This window comes from Centruroides sculpturatus, unplaced genomic scaffold (genome assembly GCF_000671375.1).
Source record: "Centruroides sculpturatus isolate CEXI.00-Female unplaced genomic scaffold, Cexi_2.0 scaffold34, whole genome shotgun sequence".
In the NCBI taxonomy this organism is placed as follows: Eukaryota; Metazoa; Arthropoda; class Arachnida; order Scorpiones; family Buthidae; genus Centruroides; species Centruroides sculpturatus.
In genome coordinates, this window is record NW_019384328.1 from 969,979 (window position 1) to 989,824 (window position 19,846).

General features: G+C 34.8%; 1 protein-coding gene across 1 annotated transcript in view; it reads right to left on the reverse strand.

The window, feature by feature from the left end:
• The window catches only part of LOC111628789 (dynein heavy chain 2, axonemal-like), a 116,197-nt gene that overhangs the window by 37,797 nt on the left and 58,554 nt on the right, over positions 1–19,846 (reverse strand). Inside the window, exons 9-10 of the mRNA XM_023372634.1 lie at positions 9,098–9,355; positions 8,885–9,023 (exon numbers count right to left, since the gene is read on the reverse strand). Coding sequence (XP_023228402.1) covers positions 8,885–9,023; positions 9,098–9,355 — 397 coding nt within the window. The remainder of the gene's footprint in view (positions 1–8,884; positions 9,024–9,097; positions 9,356–19,846) is intronic.

The window sequence follows — 19,846 nt, forward strand, 5'->3', positions numbered from 1 at the left end:
TGTGTACAATAAGTTAAAAACACATCTCCAGAAGCCAATTTTTGGTGTAGGATGGTACACAACACATGGTACACAACACTTGGTCATATGGTACACAACACATGGTACACAACACTTGGTCATATGGTACACAACACTATACAGTCAGCAGCAGATCAACTTCCAATTGATATTGAGTGCATCATAATTAAAATTCACAGTCATTTTCATATATTTACAATAAGGGTAGAATTATTAAAACAATTCTGTGAAGATGCAGAGATGGAATACAAGCACTTGCTTGGATACAGCAAGACTAGATGGTTAGCATTGATGCCTGTGTGAGGGTCATAAATTTCATGTTATAAACTTTAAATTTTTTATAAAATTTTAATTAAACTTGGGATGCAACTCTAGGAAGATGGAACGAGTTATAAAGAAAATTAAAAGAGATAAGGGAAACATAAAATCTGGTTAAACCTCGATTCCCACGAGTTAGGTTCCTTGTTGAGATGAGTACATCTCTGTGTCACAAGTGTGTCACCTGTAATGCTGTGTCACTATAGTTCTTGGGTTAGGTGATTGTATATATATCCTTATTGTACTAGGTCCGTTTACCGTACCTGGTTTTGGAATTGTATTTTTCGTTTTTTTTTTATTTTGTTTCTGGTGAAAACCACCTTTTGTTTGGGTGGCACAGCCGCGTTGTCTCAATTGGCTGTGCAGTGTTCACGTGAGGTAGGTGACGTGGTACGATGGCGGGAGATATAAATTTGCCATCCCACGTGTGGGGAAGGATCTTTTTCTGGCGGACCAGGACAGAGACTCGATGGGCTGAGGTGCACCGGAGTGGGCAAGTAGTACAAGTCGACCGAGACAAAGGAGGACAGAAGTTCGCCATGGACGAAATCCAGCTGCATCGCTGAAGCCAATTTTTAGATGACTCTGGAATACAACAGGAAGTTTTTGAAGAGACGCATAGATTAGTTCAACGAGGGAGCCACTTCTGTGAAGTGATTATAAAAAAAAGGAGTAAAATTTTTTTGTTTCCGTATCCGCAAAAGAATAGTTAATACTGACATGAACATTATATTTTTTTGTACCTTGTAGTGATAAACCCTAGTGCCAATCATTAAATATTTTCTTAATTTTGACACAAGTCTTTTGTCTAATGTAAAATCCTCAAGTAACAGCATTTACCCAATCCTTTGTCCAGAGTAACCTCGGTACTCGTAGGATACTACACACCTTATTGGTCCAAGGATATCGTCATCTCTGACGAAATCAGGAAAAGGCCCAAAAAAGAGAACTTCGTATAAAAAGGACAGACACGATGAGTAACGTGATGGAAGTTATTATTTGATTGTGTGTGTGTGTGTGTGTGTGTGTGTGTGTGTGTGTGTGTGTGTGTGTGCCACGCCGAGTTCATCTTCGAGAGACTGTTCCTGTCGAAACCCAACACCTCCTCCTCAATGACTAAACTGGACAATATCAATTCACCTATTTAACTCCGAACTGTGGGACTTTATTTGCTGTTAATGGATCATCAGTAATATAAGGTATTTATCCTGACCGCTATCTCTCTCCACATTAGCTAATTGCAAACTCGATTGTAACTAGCGATTCACATAACTTATATTTAGCCAATATTAACTTGTAACCTTAATTTTGGATGTATAACTTAGATTTCATATAAATAAACGGTTATTTATGTTTAAAGCAACTTTGAGAGCAGTTTCTTCCATTCTTCTCTCCGTTCACTCCATTCTGGGTCCAAACCTCATACGTCACCACTCGCACAAACTTGTGGTTTCTGTATCAACCTAAAGATACAGTGGTGTCATCCTGACATGGTATCAAAGAGATACTGACCCAACGGTCACACCTGTAATTGAAAGAATTTTAAAATTGTATTCCCCTTTAAAATCATATTTCTTGTCCATTAACAACTGTCCAAGGATTTTGCAAGCATTTTTCAAAGATGATACCTCAGAAGCATGGTTGCATTTTATGCATAGTCAGGCAGCACTGTTTCATAGTACCATGACAAATATTGAAGGGGATAAAAATACTATTATGAATGTAGTTACAGAACTAGACAATTTAAAATTCAAATTAAAAGATAAATTGGATATGCAGTACCTACCACTCTCTGTATGCACTCACATAAGAAATTTAAAAGAAAATTAGTGCTCCATCTAAACAGATTTCTTCAAAGCCAATGCCACTAATTTTTATAATAAATGTATCCAGTACTCAGAACTCTGCTTATCACAATTTGAACACATTGATTGTTTTAAGTGGGCCAATCTTAAAATCAGGGTTCATTGGGATAATGTGGAAAAAAGTTTTGAATACATTAAAAAATTTGATGATAAAATGGAATTATTCGATGATGATAAGGAAGAAAGAGAACTTTTGATGAGGTTTCATATGTAAAAAGTATGTTGATCATACAAAATTAAGTACTTGGAATGATCAAAAAATTCCAACTGATAAAAGGTGGATTGAAATATTTAATTACTTTGATATGAACAACATATCATTCAGAAATATTAAAAAAAATTATTGAATTTACGTTATGCTTGCCCGGCACTAATGCTTCAACGAAAAGTTTTTTTTCAATTGTAAACCAATTTTGGACTGCAGAGAAAATGCAGCTGAGAGTAGAAACTTTAAAGCTGTATTACAAGCAAAGTACAATTTTTCCAATTCCTGTGAAGAATTTTATAACAGTACATCAAATAATGATGATTTATTGAAAAAAATTCACTCTGCCAAAAAATATTAATAAAAAATAGATATAAATAATTATTTTTGACTATTGTTAAGTTGTGTATTGCTTTCTTCTATAGAGAGTTATTTTAAGTTTATTTATGCATTTATGTATTTATATATTTTTCTACTAAATTATTTAATTATTATATATATGTATGTATGTATGTATGTATGTATGTATGTATGTATGTATGAGGTCCACCCTATTTTTAGCTCCCACAACACAGAAGTGTCACTCATTTCAACCTAACATATCTGGTCACTTTAACCTAATTGAAAGTTTAGTGTAAATTTTCTCATGAACAGCACAAAGTATGAAACTTTTTGACACTATATAAACAGTGTTTATGTATATTTATTATATCTATTAATCAGACAAATTAACTCAAACGTTTTTATTGTTACAAATGTTAATGAATGACAAAAAAAAAAAATAGAACAATAGTTTGACTATGACAAAAAAAAATTAGAATATTAGCTAAATGTGAGTTAAATATAGGAAATACAACATAATAAACTTAATATTTTGTGGCATTGACATTTGCCATAATTACTGCTTGCAATCTGTCAGGCAATGCAGATTAATACTTCACATTCATTTCTGGTGATTCAGTTCTAAATGTGTTGGATGCACATCACTAGTTCCTCTTTAGAAATTGGGCACCTTTCATTAAGTCATCATTTCATGACTCCCTATAAATTTTCAATGGGGTTTAAGTCTGGGAAATTGCTTAACCAAGGCAAAATTGCAATCTGTCATTCTTGTAACCAACGTATTGTTGGCTTCGTGGCATAAGAGGATGTCCCATCTTGTTGAAATAGAAATGTTTCCTCAATTAAATCCTATGCTAATAATATCATAAATGTCTCTATTATGATAATATCATAAAGTCTTGATATGTCTGTGCATTGACACATTCCCAAAGAATGCACAAGTGTCCTATGATATTAGCACTCATTCATCTCCAGATCATGATGGATGATGCAAACTTCACAGATCTCTTCATACAGCCCTTTTTGAAGGCCTCTTTGGTTGTTCTCCATACACATGAGCCTTGGTCACCACTGGAGAGACAAAACAGGAATTTGTCACTGAAGTGAATGTTATTTCAGTTGTTTTGTTCCCATATGAGCCTCTCTCTGCACCATCTGATGCACTTGTCATTGCTTTTTTGTTAGATAGAGATGACTTTATGTTCAGTAAAAATTAAAAATTTATTAACCTTGCACAAAAAGTCATTATCATAGCCTTGCACAAAGCAGGAGAGCTTTGTGCCAGGCTATAATAGCATCTTTAGTTCTGTCACTAATGTCACACTTATGATCCATGTTGTACTGCTCTTCCCAGCAATATGCAAATTTGCATTACAATTTAGTTTTTTTTTTTGCTGTTTGTCTGGCTGTTTTTGCTAATATTCTAATTCTTTGTCATGGTCAAACTGTTATTCTAGTTTTTGCCATTTCATTTCCATTTGTAACAAAAAAAAAAAAAAAACATTTGGTTAATTTGTCTGATTAATGGATATAATAAATATACATAAGCACTGTTTATGTAATGTCAAAAAAGTTTCATACTCTGTGCTGTTCATGAGAAAATGTACACTAAACTTTCAGTTAAGTGAATATCCTAATATTTTGTCTAGGAGTTGTATATGATAAAGTCAGAAGGAGTAGATGGAATACCAGCTGAATTTCTAAAAGGGTTAGGCAAGGAAGGAATCGAGAAAATAACAGACTTATGCAATCTCATATATAAAACAGGAGAATGGCCTGAAGACTTTGCTCAAAGTATTTTGATACCTATACCAAAGAAAGCAAAAGCTAAAAAGTGTAGTGATTTTAGAACAATTAGTTTAATTTTACATGCCTCAAAAATTCTTCTTAAAATCATTAACAGAAGACTCTACAACAAGGCTGAAACATTTCTGTGAAGAACAATTTGGATTCAGAAAAGGAAAAGGAACAAGGGATGCCATTGGCCTCTTGAGAACAATCTGTGAAAGAAACATTGAGGTTAATAAGGATACGTACATTTGCTTTATTGACATGGAAAAGGCTTTTGATATGGTTAACTGGACAAAGCTAATGGAAATCTTAAGAAAAATAGGAACAGATTGGAGAGATAGAAGACTCATTGCTTCACTTTATATGAATCAATCTGCCATTATCCAAACAAAAACTGGAGAAAGCAAACCATGCAGTATTGGAAAAGGAGTCAGGCAAGGGTGTACACTTTCACCTACTCTTTTTAACATTTATCTTGAGGAATTAATGAATGAAGCCATAAGTGAGGACAGTCTCGGAATTAAAATTGGAGGCCAATTAATACAAAGTATTAGGTTTGCAGATGATATTGCTTTACTTGCACCAAATGAACAAACTCTACAATGTTTGGTAACAAAACTCAACAAAACTTGCAAAAAATTTGGAATGAAAATTAACACAGCTAAAACAAAAGTGATGAAAGTTGGAAGGCTAATTAGCAAAGATTTGAAAATCCTAATTGATGGAAACAAAATAGAGCAAGTTCAACATTTTAGGTATCTTGGCAGCATTATTCAGGGAGATGGCAGATGTTAAAAAGAAATCAAAGAACGAATTAGGGCTGGAAAAATGGCTTTTTATAAGAAGAAGAACCTTCTTATTGGAAAAATGAACCAAACACTTAAAAAGAAGTTAATAAAATGCTTTTCCTGGAGCACAACTTTATATGGAGCAGAGACTTGGACCTTAAGGAAAAAGGAAACAAACTACCTTGAAGCATATGAAATGTGGTTATGGCAAAGAATGAAGAAAATCAAGTGGACAGAAAAGGTTAAGAATGAAGATGTTTTAAATTTGGTCCAGGAACAGCAATCTCTTTTAAAAACAATACAAAGAAGAAAAAATAACTGGCTAGGTCATATATTGCGAGGAGAAGGATTAATGCGAGTGGCATTAGAAGGAAAAATTGATGCAAGGAAACAAAGAGGAAGAAAAAGAAAGTATTGATAGATGATGTTTTACTAGGCAAAACTTATAAAGAAATAAAAGAGGAAGCCCAAAATAGAGAATGTTGGAGAAGGAGAATTCTATAATTTGACTGCTTTCCACGGACCTGTCCTAGGACAGAACACCCATGAATGAATGAATGATTACTACTATCTATATATTTGACTTATGCATATAAATGAACAACAATTACTTCAGACAGACTTGCCTGAAGTAATTGTTGTTCATTTATCATTCAAGCATAAATAATATCAACACAAATGATTATTATTTTAAAAATCAGTATAGATATTATCATCAAATACTTTCCAAAGCACCCAGCATTGTCTGGAAAACTAACGAACTAGTGCATTAATTGGATTAAATTTTGTTATGGTATGTAATGTGCTTATAGGTATATTTAGTGTTAACCTTCTGTACAAATAAATATTCATTAAGTATACTTAATTAATTTTTAATGTCTAGCCCTCTAACTGAATAAAATGAAATTTTCAAAAAAACAAAAAAAAATGAAACCAACATTTTTTTTTTAAGTTCTGTAAATTCATTGTTAATGATGGCCTCTCATGTCCAGCAGTAGATCAATCTGAGGACAAAACTGAAACGACTTCTGGTATGACTTAAATAAAAATATAAATTATATTTAATATTTTTCATAAAAATCAAGTTGACTTATTAATGACTTTTTAATNATTGCTTCACTTTATATGAATCAATCTGCCATTATCCAAACAAAAACTGGAGAAAGCAAACCATGCAGTATTGGAAAAGGAGTCAGGCAAGGGTGTACACTTTCATCTACTCTTTTTAACATTTATCTTGAGGAATTAATGAATGAAGCCATAAGTGAGGACAGTCTCGGAATTAAAATTGGAGGCCAATTAATACAAAGTATTAGGTTTGCAGATGATATTGCTTTACTTGCACCAAATGAACAAACTCTACAATGTTTGGTAACAAAACTCAACAAAACTTGCAAAAAATTTGGAATGAAAATTAACACAGCTAAAACAAAAGTAATGAAAGTTGGAAGGTTAATTAACAAAGATTTGAAAATCCTAATTGATGGAAACAAAATAGAGCAAGTTCAACATTTTAGGTATCTTGGCAGCATTATTCAGGGAGATGGCAGATGTTAAAAAGAAATCAAAGAACGAATTAGGGCTGGAAAAATGGCTTTTTATAAGAAGAAGAACCTTCTTATTGGAAAAATGAACCAAACACTTAAAAAGAAGTTAATAAAATGCTTTTCCTGGAGCACAACTTTATATGGAGCAGAGACTTGGACCTTAAGGAAAAAGGAAACAAACTACCTTGAAGCATATGAAATGTGGTTATGGCAAAGAATGAAGAAAATCAAGTGGACAGAAAAGGTTAAGAATGAAGATGTTTTAAATTTGGTCCAGGAACAGCAATCTCTTTTAAAAACAATACAAAGAAGAAAAAATAACTGGCTAGGTCATATATTGCGAGGAGAAGGATTAATGCGAGTGGCATTAGAAGGAAAAATTGATGCAAGGAAACAAAGAGGAAGAAAAAGAAAGTATTGATAGATGATGTTTTACTAGGCAAAACTTATAAAGAAATAAAAGAGGAAGCCCAAAATAGAGAATGTTGGAGAAGGAGAATTCTATAATTTGACTGCTTTCCACGGACCTGTCCTAGGACAGAACACCCATGAATGAATGAATGATTACTACTATCTATATATTTGACTTATGCATATAAATGAACAACAATTACTTCAGACAGACTTGCCTGAAGTAATTGTTGTTCATTTATCATTCAAGCATAAATAATATCAACACAAATGATTATTATTTTAAAAATCAGTATAGATATTATCATCAAATACTTTCCAAAGCACCCAGCATTGTCTGGAAAACTAACGAACTAGTGCATTAATTGGATTAAATTTTGTTATGGTATGTAATGTGCTTATAGGTATATTTAGTGTTAACCTTCTGTACAAATAAATATTCATTAAGTATACTTAATTAATTTTTAATGTCTAGCCCTCTAACTGAATAAAATGAAATTTTCAAAAAAACAAAAAAAAATGAAACCAACATTTTTTTTTTAAGTTCTGTAAATTCATTGTTAATGATGGCCTCTCATGTCCAGCAGTAGATCAATCTGAGGACAAAACTGAAACGACTTCTGGTATGACTTAAATAAAAATATAAATTATATTTAATATTTTTCATAAAAATCAAGTTGACTTATTAATGACTTTTTAATTTTTCCTGAACAATGATTTATATTGGTTACCATTGATCTACACTCTTATTACCTTGGAATTCTGGGAAATATGAGATAATTTAATCATGATAAATATCTTACAGACTCATATGTTAATGCAATTCATAAATATATATTAAATTACAGATGATATTATTATTATTATTATTTTATTATTATTATTATTATTAAATTCATTGCTTACATTGAAGAAAATGTTCAGAAAATTCTTTCAAAAACTAAGCAAAAGATAAATTAATTTAAAAAGCAGTTGAATGCAACTCATAGACTAAGATAATATGAATACTCCAAATTGTGATTTGATATAATATGGCACTGGCAAAATAAAATAATGCATTTATATTATGTCCATAGTTTCCTTTTAGTTTTGGATTTTATTCAAAATTTTCTCCAATTTTTCTCTAGTCTCTAAATTTAAATATGTAAGATAATTAATAATCAAAATTTTTTTAATGTTTATTTTTTATTATGTAGTTAGTATCCATAAATATAACAGTATGCTTTAATCATTTGAGAAATATGCTTACTTTGTTCACCATACAATAAATTCCTGATGATAATATAATTAAACTAAATGAAAGTATTAAAATTCCTTTTAAAAATGTAATTTTATGTAAATTGTAAATCAGCATCTAAAAATAATTAATCATTTATGCTTATTATTAATCCTAGTATGCTAGAATTTTTTAAAAGCATTAAATTTGTCAAAGAAAACACAGTAAATATTAAAATTAGGTAAATTTTCGATTTATCTGAAATTTATCACTTTATCACTATGACTAAATATTAGATTACTTGCAGCTTTTTAAATTATTATTGTTACCAAATAATAAAATAAACCTGATTTAAACTAAAGTTTAATAATAAAGTATACCTGGATACTTTGTTATCTGTAATGCATTTTCACTCTTATGAAGTTTCTTGGTCACAGTCTGCCAATTATGATTTAATTCTTCAAAATCTATTGCTTCTTTAGGCATTAAACATCTTAATTCACCATTAACAAAAATATTCTGCAAACAATGATTTTCCAATTAAATTGTGTACAATCAAATGTATTTTAAAAATTAAAATACAATTAAATTACCTGAAGTTGATTACATTTCTTTTGAATTTCTAATATTTTTTCAAGCATTTCTTTCATTAGTGATAAAGAACATTCTAAAATATGGATTTCTTGTTTAAATGGTTTTGCATAAATAGAATATTTAATTGATGTAATTGTCATCAAGTTATCATCAATCTCATGAAAAATTGTATCTATATCTGTAAGATGATACATATTTTTGACTGCCATTAATGTCAATGTTTTAGCTTTCCACGAACTTTTAATTTCTTCTATGATCTTTAAAAATATAATAAAATAATTGTTACAATAAATAATTAAAATTAATACATTTAAAATACAATAATTCAAAATCACGAAGAAATGACAGAAAGTAAAATTCCCTTTATTTAATTCCCATGAAAAAAAGGCCTGAACTTTGGTGTAATTCTGGTTTTGGTTATTACTTTATTTTTTTGTCACATCGATGATTGTTGATGGTAAAAAATGCTTTTCAAAGATGCATTTTTTATCACCAAGCTATCCATTCATTGATATACCATTACAATAAGTATCTCAATAAACAAAGGAAATATTTCAAAAAATAAATTGGATATATCTGTTCTACATTTCTCCACCACAACTTTTATACTCAAAATTTAAAATAAATAAATAAATATTTGTTAAAAACTACTTTGATGAAAAAAACAAACAGTGGTTACTAGATTCTATAAATGTGCATGAGCTTTATTATTAGAATTATCATCATGTCTTTGAAGAAAGTGTAATGAATTTTCAAATTTACATAATGAACTAAATGGAAAAGTTTTCAATATCAAATTTATATCTATTTATACAGTATTTTTATTTTTATGTACAATAAATGCAGTTTTGATTTTTAAAAAATGTTAAGCATTAAGATCTATTTTCATCTAAGCGTATGTTTCCTTTTTACTTCCATATTTGTTGTTTTAATGATTGAAAGATTGCTCTAATGGGATTTCAACCCTATAAATAGACCAGAATTACTAGTGATATAATCCTGTAAATGGAATCATTTCAGTGGCATGCAATGACATTTGATGATTGGGAAGCTGTGCTGGACCCAGGATAGAATCATTGAAAGTGTTATACAATATTTTTGTGTATAGCATTCACCAGCTAAACTGCAAGAGGTTGCTGCTCTGTAAAGAGCACACGCAAATGTGTATGATCTGGCTGCTTTACACCATTCAAATATTTTTGCCATGGAAGCTGTCCCATATTCAAAAATACAGCACTTCCATTGGGAATATGCATATATGAATTTATATTAAAATATACAATAGCAATCTTATCATTTTTTTTCACGTGTAGTATAAAAATTTGCAATAAAATACATAATGCAGTTATAATAAAATATTAATTTTAATTAATTCAAAATACAAGGTGCGTTCCATAAATAATGTGACCAAATTCATAAAAAATCATTTATTGAACATATTCTTACAATTAGTCAAAAATCTTCGAAATAGCACCCTCCTGCATTGATACACTTTTGAAGGCAGTGTTTCCANCAGTGGCGTACCGTAGTGGGGGCGGCAGGGGCGGCCCGCCCCGGGCGGCACTTTTTAGGGGGCGGCAAAATTTTACAATAAATAACAATAATATCTTGTAAAAATTTGAAACATCCTAATCTATACTTGCATCGCGCCTACGATAGTGCTATCGTCCGAACAGTCCGAGAATCGGCTCGCCGGGTGAACTAGTAACTTTTTCATCCGAGGAATTCCTGCGAAACCTGTTGACTTTTATTTGCTTGTACCATTCATTTGCGTTCATATACACCACTAATATCCAATAGAACTATTTTAAACAGGTCGCTGCACTACCACTGAATTTTTCATTGCTTGTTCTCTGATAAAACCGAATTTTGGTGTTTTAAATTGAAATACCTAAATAAGGGGAGACGAAATTTTCCTCCGCCCCGGGCGGCTGACACCCACGGTACGCCACTGTATTGATAGTAACATATCATTGTGGTAATGATTAGTTAGAACCTGTGCCATTGATCATGATAAATTACTAAATTGAATGTCACCATAAAGCAAGTATATTGTATTAAAAATTATCACCTTATATTAAAAAATATAGCTTATACTTACACAAAGTAATAAATTATATGTATATTTTATGCTTCTAATGTTAATTTAATTTTTTTTCTATTAATTTCAAAAACAAAATTTCTTTTTTATTTTGTTGGGTACAGTAATATCCTGCTTTACACGGAGGATGTGTTCCTAGATGACAAAGCACTAAATGAAACAGCATTAAACGAGACTATTTTAACAGAGTAATAGGGAAAGGGGAACACGTGACCAAAAATTAACAAATTTTACTTTAATTTTAAGTTACTTTTATATTAATTTGTATAATATATATTAAATAACACACAAACATATGTACACAGAAATGTAAAGTTCATTTTTTATGACGATGGTCCTGGCTTTTCTGAAATTCTTGTTTTTTATGATAAAGTCATGTAGTTTCATTCGTCACTTTTTTTCTTTCCATGTTAGTAGCAGAAAATCACATCCAAAATACCTCATTTTGCTTTTACACCCCTTTTGAAATCTGGATCATTCGCTACAATTTGATCAATGATTTTGGTTATCGTTACCAATTCTTGGAAAGATATTGGAAAAACTAATGACTAATCATCTCACATGGCATCTTGAGTTGTCACACAAACTTAATGACTATCAATATGGTTTTCAGCATCAAAAGTCTACCTGCAATGCTATAGATATGGTGGTTGGAAAAATTCAGTGTCTTTTAGAAAATTACACATATGTTCTTGGATTGAGTTTAGATATAAGCAAAGCATTTGACTCTGCTTGGTGGCCTTTGGTCCTTTACCAACTAAGAACTTTTGACTATCCTAATAATATCTATCAGCTTTTTAACGATTATCTGGACAATAGGAGTGCAACCTTTTCTGTTGGTCATCTAGATTTTCACAGGAAAGTTACAAGAGGATGCCCTCAGGGTTCCGTTTGTGGCCCCTTACTTTGGATTGTGCTCTTCGATCATTTCCTCTATCAGGACTTTGGCCAGGACGCCTTAATTGCATATGCTGACAATGCTTTTGTCCTTATCGGGGAAGAGGGCGATAAGTCGTGGGTTTGAGTGGCTGTGTGGAAGTTAGGCTCCACTTCAACTTGATTTTTTTCGAAAGGTTTTGGTGATATCTTAATAAATGATACATCATTCAATTCCAGATAATGAGTAGATTCGAAAATCGTCATTTTTGACAAAATTGGACCACAAGTTTTTAGACTGTGTCAATTTGAAATTTGGATATTTTTGAACCTTTTTACAAGATGATATGACCCGATTTTCCAGATTGAAGTATGGTGGACTATAGACATCATATAGACATCATTACTGTGAGTAACATACTTAAATTTGGTGACTTTTGACCTTTTAGTTAAGGACTTATTAGACTTTTTAATTCAGAACATTGCAGGCCGCTTCGGGCCGAATATTGGCCATCCAGAAATTTAATTGACATCATCTGAGAGAGGGCAATTTCCGCTATATTCTGTGTAATTTTCATAGTGCTAAGTAGAATAGTTTTTGAATAATCATAATTTTAAAACTTAAGTGAATTCTGCACTGAACCAAGCAGGTCATTGACCTCTACAACTGTCAGCTTATCAACGGTTTTTCCAACAGTTGTTTGTAACAATTGTCTGTAACGGTGCTCTATGATGAATCTCTTATGAGATTCATCATAGAGCATAAGAACATAAGAGATTCATCATAGAGCAAATGACCAAGATTATTTATTTAATGGAATCAACTATCAAAGACAAATTATCAGACATGCAAGTGGAAAAATTCTCACCAATGGTCACAAAAGAAGAAATAACAGATCTTTTCAACAAACACAATAAAAAAATGATGAAGGCCTTAAAGGAAATCAAACAAGAAGTTAATGATCTAAAAATGGCTACAAAAACCAATCTCCAAGAAAAAGAGGAAAAAATCAAAATTTAAGACAGAACTTACAGATTTATTAAAGAAAAATACAGATAAAATGATGGATTCCATTTCCACAATAAAAGGAAAAATAAATACACTAAAAGAATCAGTATCAAGTAGCCCAAACACACAGAAAACTGAAACCATAAGTTACAATGATGTCTTAAAACTGGGGAAGAAGCAACCAGATGTCAACCTACAACCCCCAACACCACAATATACGGTACTTGTTCATAGTAAAAATAAAGAACATACTTCAGAGAAAACAAAAGAAATTCTAATAAAAAAGATCAACCCAGTAGATCTAAATATCGGGGTAAAGAGAATCAGACTGTTAAATAATGGAGAATCGCGATATAGATAACATGAAATCATTAGCAGATGCATTAACAACAGTTAAAGAACTAGAAAATACTCCAAGATAAAAAAAATTACCTATGGTTAAGATAGTTTCTGTACCAAAAACAATAGATAAAAAGGAGTTAATCCAAATGATATACGAACAAAACTATTGTTTTTATAATAACACATCGGAAAGTATTTTAGAAGAAGAAATTACAATCAAATTTCCAATTCCCCAGAAAGATGATAAATTAATCACTTGGGTGATTGAGGTGTCACCCATGATGAGAGAGATAATGATTAGAGAGGAAAAGCTACACATTGGCTGGGTAGGATGCCCTGTTTACGACTATGTATCAGTGAAGAGATGCTTCAAGTGACTTGATTTTGGACATTTTGGAAAGGACTGCTTATCGCAAAACCAGGTGTGTAGCCATCGTGGTGAAGCACATGTATATAAAGATTGCAATAAGGAAGGAAAAGTAAAATGTGCAAACTGCACAAGAAAACAATACACTGATGTCAATCACATCATCATGGATAAGAACTGCCTGTGCTACATAAATCAACTCCAAAGGTATATTGGAAGAAAGCATAAACCTATCACCGAATGTAGTCATTGCACATACTGGAAGTTATCCAGTATGTCATCAACTTTGTAACGAACCACGAGTTGTGGCTCCTATTCTGATTCCCTTGTTATTGTTTATGTAACAAAATTCTATTCTGTATTCAGTTATATACAGTCAGTCAGTATTATTTATTAAAGTACAGCGTACATACTTGGTGTCGCGTTAAGCATGACCAAGGTAGAATATAGGATATATAAAGATATGTGACAAAGTAGTGACAATACAGTAGAGTGATGTAAAATATAATAATAATACGATACACAGAACAAACCTAAGTATTACAGAATACAGAATAAAAACAAATCAATACAAATGCAATACATAACAGAACAGTACAATACAGAAATAAAACATGACAAGACAATAAAAGGTACAAAGACATGTAAGTGATGTAAAACCGGAGTAGAAGTATATGCATAGACAGCAGTATGGCTGGGAGTAACATGTTACAAGATCAAGCCGTTACAAGTGACAATTTGCAGAATTTCTTCGCCAGTCTGGAGAAGGCGAGATAGATATCCTTGTTAGCAAGTAGGTCGGAGTGACGGCATGGCCAAGTGGTGCCAAGGCTCTGTGATAGGATTCTAATCTCCAGTCGCTCTGCTTCAAGAGTGGGACAGTCAAAAATGTAATGAGTCCCGCTGTCCTCAACTTGACAGAAAGGACAAAGACGTGAAGGATGGTTGGTGAAGCGGGAGAGATAAGCACTGAACTTTCCATGTCCAGTGAGAAACTGAGTAGTATGGTAGCTCGGCGCAAACCAGTCAAGCTTCATAAAGTCACTAATGTTTGGAATATAGTTATACGTAATGCAGGTGTTATTACTGTTCCAAATGCTTTGCCAAGTAGAGAGGGTGTCCCTCCAGAGGAGCTGGCGTAAGGTGTGCTTGCTGATCTTGTCGTAGATGATGGGGATGGTATTGTCCGTGGTGGCTGCTTTGGCAAGCTGGTCCGCACGCTCATTACCAGGAGTGCCCTGATGGGCACGAGTCCAGGTAATGGAGATGGTATTACTAGTGCTGTTGATGATGTTCCTGATCTCAGTGGCGAGAGTGTGTAGATTATTGCCCTTGATTAAGGTGTGTGCGGATAAACAGTCAGTGATGATTTGGATGCAGCTGGAGGAATAGTTGTTTGTAGACCAGAGGAGGGCCATTTTAATGGCAAGAAGCTCAGCTTGGAAAACAGTGCATAAGTGGCTGAGACGATATTGCTGGGAGTATACTTCAACCTGATTGATGTAGGCAACAAAACTGCAGGCTACAGAGTCGTGAATTTTGGACCCGTCTGTGTAGATTTCCACAGTGTAGATTTGTGAGGTAGAGTTATCGAGGATGTTGAGATCATTTTCACCGAGAATGGTATTAGAGAATGGATATGGAGACTCATAATTATGGCAGTTGATCAAACCGGCACTGGTATTAATTTCTTCTCCTCGTTTGATGTTTTGTAGCTTCCTGTTGAGCTGGATAATCAGGTCAATGGGGGGCTTCCTGGAGATGATTTGAATACTGCGATTTGAAGCAGTACGATAGCATTTAGTAATGAGCATAAGTGCCCGGCGTTGAGAAGAGATGAGTCTTCGCTTTATGTGGACTTTGTTGGACGCCCAACCCCAGCTGCCACAGGCATAAGTAACCATGGGAATATAAATCTGGTCGTAGATTGTGTTCATGGCACCTGATGAGAGACCCCAGGTTCTTCTTGCTACCTGAGCAAATGCCTGCATGATTAAACCTGTACGGTTGGTGACAGCTTCAACATGAGCATCCCAGGAAAGGCGATGGTCTAATACCACACCAAGGTATTTGAGGTGTTTTGCTATTTTGATGTTTTTACCATCCATCTTGATCTGGGGGACCCTTAAATAAAGATTGGGCTGGCCAGACTTATTAAGTACGATGCCTTTGGTTTTGAGAGGATTAAAGTTCAGTTTGTGTTTAATTCCCCAGTTGTGGATTTCTCTTAGCATGTAGCTGCCTCTGTGCTCGAGGTCAGCCCTAGAGCGACCCCCCATCAGGACTAAGACATCGTCCGCATATGCAATTAGCTTATCCTGACCAAAGTTCTGTTGAAGGAAAGCGTTAAATGTGATGTTCCAGAGGAGAGGCCCACAGACAGAGCCTTGTGGACATCCTCTGGTGATCCGTTTTTTGACGTGATGTTGGCCCTTTTGTAGAATGGCATACCTGTTATTCAGATAGTCTTTCGTGATGTGGTACAGATTGGTGGGGCAGTGGAAGTTTCTCAATTGATATAGAATCAGAGGCCACCAGGTGGAGTCGAAGGCCTTGGAAATGTCCAAGCTGACCGCGAGCACATATTTGTTGTTATTCAGGAGGTCTTTAATGGTTTCAACGGCCATATAAATAGCGTCTTCAGAGGATCTTTGTGGTCGGAATCCATACTGATTGTTGTCGAGTAGGTGGTTGGTTTCAAGGAACCAGGATAGTCGATTGTTTATTAAGCGTTCCAGAATCTTGCCTAGTACAGGCAAGAGAGAAATGGGACGAAGATCCTTGGGATTGCCCGGTTTAGGAACCGGGACAATCCTAGCCACCTTCCAGGGATGTGGAAAGATGCCAAAGAGTAAGCATTTGTTATACGTATTGAGAAGGATGTCAGGGATGATTTTCCAGAGGTTAGAAGCGATTTCGTTGGTGATATCATCTGGGCCAGGAGCCTTGCCACGCTTCAACCCCTGGAAAGCGGCTTCTACCTCCCTACTAGTGAAGAGGTGAGTATTTGGTGTTGTTGAGGGTTGCTCAATTTCAAGGCGTATAAGTTTCTGCCAGTCAGTGTCAAAATCTATGTTGTCATCAGGGCTAAAAGAGTCAAGCTTTTTAGATAATACATCGAGAAAGGTAGGGGCAGGGCTGTCCTGTTCAGAATCTGTGCACATTATCTCAGTTTTCCTAAGTTTGTTGGTACACATCCTCGTGACAAAGCCCCAAGGATTACTTGAGGCTCTGCCACAAAAGTCACGCCAGCTGTTCAGTTTAGCATTTTTAATAGCAGTCTTGTAAGATTTTTGATGGTTGAGGTACTGCCTTTTATTCTGTTCTCGAGTCTGTGGGTCTCTGCTTCTTTGATATAACCTTCTCAGACGCCTGTGTGCTTTGCGTAGTGTAGACAACTCCTGTGTCCACCAGGGGACTCTTTTCCTGTTGTTAGAAGTCTTTGGGATGTATTTATCACACGCCTCACAAATGATATCAATGTTGGTATTAATCATTGCACGTGCTTCGTCCACATCGTTTGTGTCAGAAACAATCAGGTGTGTTCTGAGATATTCTTCTATGTTTTGCCAGTTAGCAAGAGACGGACGATATTTAAGTAGTGGAGTAGCGACAAAGTTATGTGCGTCCTGATGATTAAGGTTGAAGGTAATGTAGGCATGCTCCGTGAGGCTGTCCTCATCAGTGACTCTCCAATGTTGAATATTGGAGTAAAGGCTGAGGCTACAAACAGCAACATCAATCCACGACTGTCCTCTACTAGAGGAGAACGTGGGAGGAGAGAGAGGGTTGTTTAAGATGAGGAGGTTGTTGCGTGTAAAGAATTCTTCCAGGATTTTGCCCCTGCGGTCCAAGTTGTCCCCACCCCAGGCGGGTGAATGAGCGTTCATGTCACCAGCAATGAGAATTTGTGCATCTTTGAAGCTATCAATAATGTTCTGTAAGTTGTCGGTGATCTCGTTGATATCGTTGTCGCCAGGGCAGTACACATTAATAACAACAATTCTGTGTGAGCAAAGGGCGATCTCAAGACAGATCAAATGTTGGTTACTGTAGTCGAGGTGGTGAAGGATGGATAAGTGTTGATTCGGAACGAGGGTGATGGCCCAAGGGTAATCGTCAGTGCCACAAACGTATGGACAGGAAGTGGGTAGGCAGGCAGGAACGTTTTTTATACAGTAAGGTTCTTGCACCAAAATGATATCATAATCATTGATGTTAGAGGTAAGCTGGCTGGTAGCAGGAATACTCCTACCCAGATTTATTTGCAGAAAACGGATGGAGTTTGTGGCGTTAAAGTCCATAATTAGTTCTTTCTGTGATGATGTTTTTAACCCGTACACGAACAGGGCAGCAGCTCTCCCTGGCATTATGATCAGAACTACCTGTACGTTCCTTGTGGCAGTTCGTACACTTGGGAGTATGCGCTCGATTTGGGCAATCCCTGTAGGTGTGCTCCCCGGCGCAGTGACTACAAGTAGGAGTAGCTTGCTGACAGCTTTTGGTGGAGTGGCCGAATCTGCAGCATCTGTAGCACTGCAATACGGGGCAGAAGTCGGCCACTCTGCAACGTGACCAGTCCAAGTTCACTTTATCCATTTTCAATAGCTGTTTGCGGAGTTGAGGAGAAACCTCAACAACCCAGTTACTATAGGCGGCGTCTTTTTTACCAATATTAAATTTGATTTTGAAGTGCTGAAGTAATTTGTCTATGTTGTAATTTTCACTTATGATATGGTTTTGTTCAAGAAGGTAGTTTGGTAGTTCTTCCCGGTTGATTCTGTTAGGAACAGAATAAATTACCATGTGGGGATTTTTATTTTTGGGTCTTTTTGTTTCGAAGTCAGGAAGACATTCCTGAATGTTCTTTTCTAGAGTTACAATATCTTCTTTTTTATTAAGTTGTACAGCAATACCCCCTCCACCTATGTGGCGAATACGCTCGATACCTATCTTCAGTTTTGCAGGCTTAATGTGACTCTGTATAGTTTCCTGGATGTGTTTGCTGTTTTTATTTTCACACTTACTGTAGATTAACAGTACATCCTTAGTGGGTTTAGTCCTCTGGATGTGAGTGGTGTCGTTAGATTTTCCAGTTTTTAGAATGGTACTGTATAGGGGTAAGGCAGGTTTAACAGGCTGCCTAATAGCCTCAAGTTTAGAGAGTTTCTCTTGAATTTGTTTCTGAGATTCGATGATGTCAGTTTTTGAGTCGTTTTCTATTAATTTGTCAAGTTTTGTGGAGATAAGTTGTAAATGTTGTTCAACAGAATTGTTGGAGAAGGCGTCAATCGCCCTTTCGAAGCAGTTGACAATGAATTCCCCATGACAAGGTGTGCCTAGCTTGGCTCTGTTATTATCAGCCATATATTGCTTTAGTTCCTCCAGTATTGAATATGCTTCTAGTTTGGCACGCTCCATGGTATTGATGAGGATTAGTGTAAGAATGAATAGAACGGCCCACTTGCCAACACTTTTTTGATGTTGTAGATCAAGGTAAAGGCCAATAAAAAGTTCAAGAAGTGAAGGATCAGATGAGTTATAACACGAATTAGGGTCAGTTAGGGGGTCTGGGTAGAGCACGTGGCGAGGTCGATGTCCTTTGTTCTTCCGAGGGTTATCAAACGCGATAACTCAAAAAATAATCGACATAAACGAACGAAACTTTGTGTTAATACGTACTTTGAAGCCGTCTATCCGGTGTATAAAATCCTCAGCGGATGGCCTAATGGATCGGCCAAAAATACAACTGGAAGTTGGCCAGAAACAGTCGTAATATACTGCAAAATAAATGACGGAACGTCACGAGGAAAATATCTTATGAACCAGGTTGAAATAGCGAGGAAAAACTTCACGTCGCACTTAAACCCAAAGCGCTAACAGTGGGAGAAACGGTTGTCCAATATCGACCACGTGGTCGCGGGCAGAAGTGAGCCACAACTCGCGAAAAAGATAAACGAATTTAAAAAAGGAAACGGTATATTAAAGCGTGCCTCTTCAGCTTTAAAACGGTATGTGGATGACTTACGAACGAAACGTAGATCAGCAGTAAA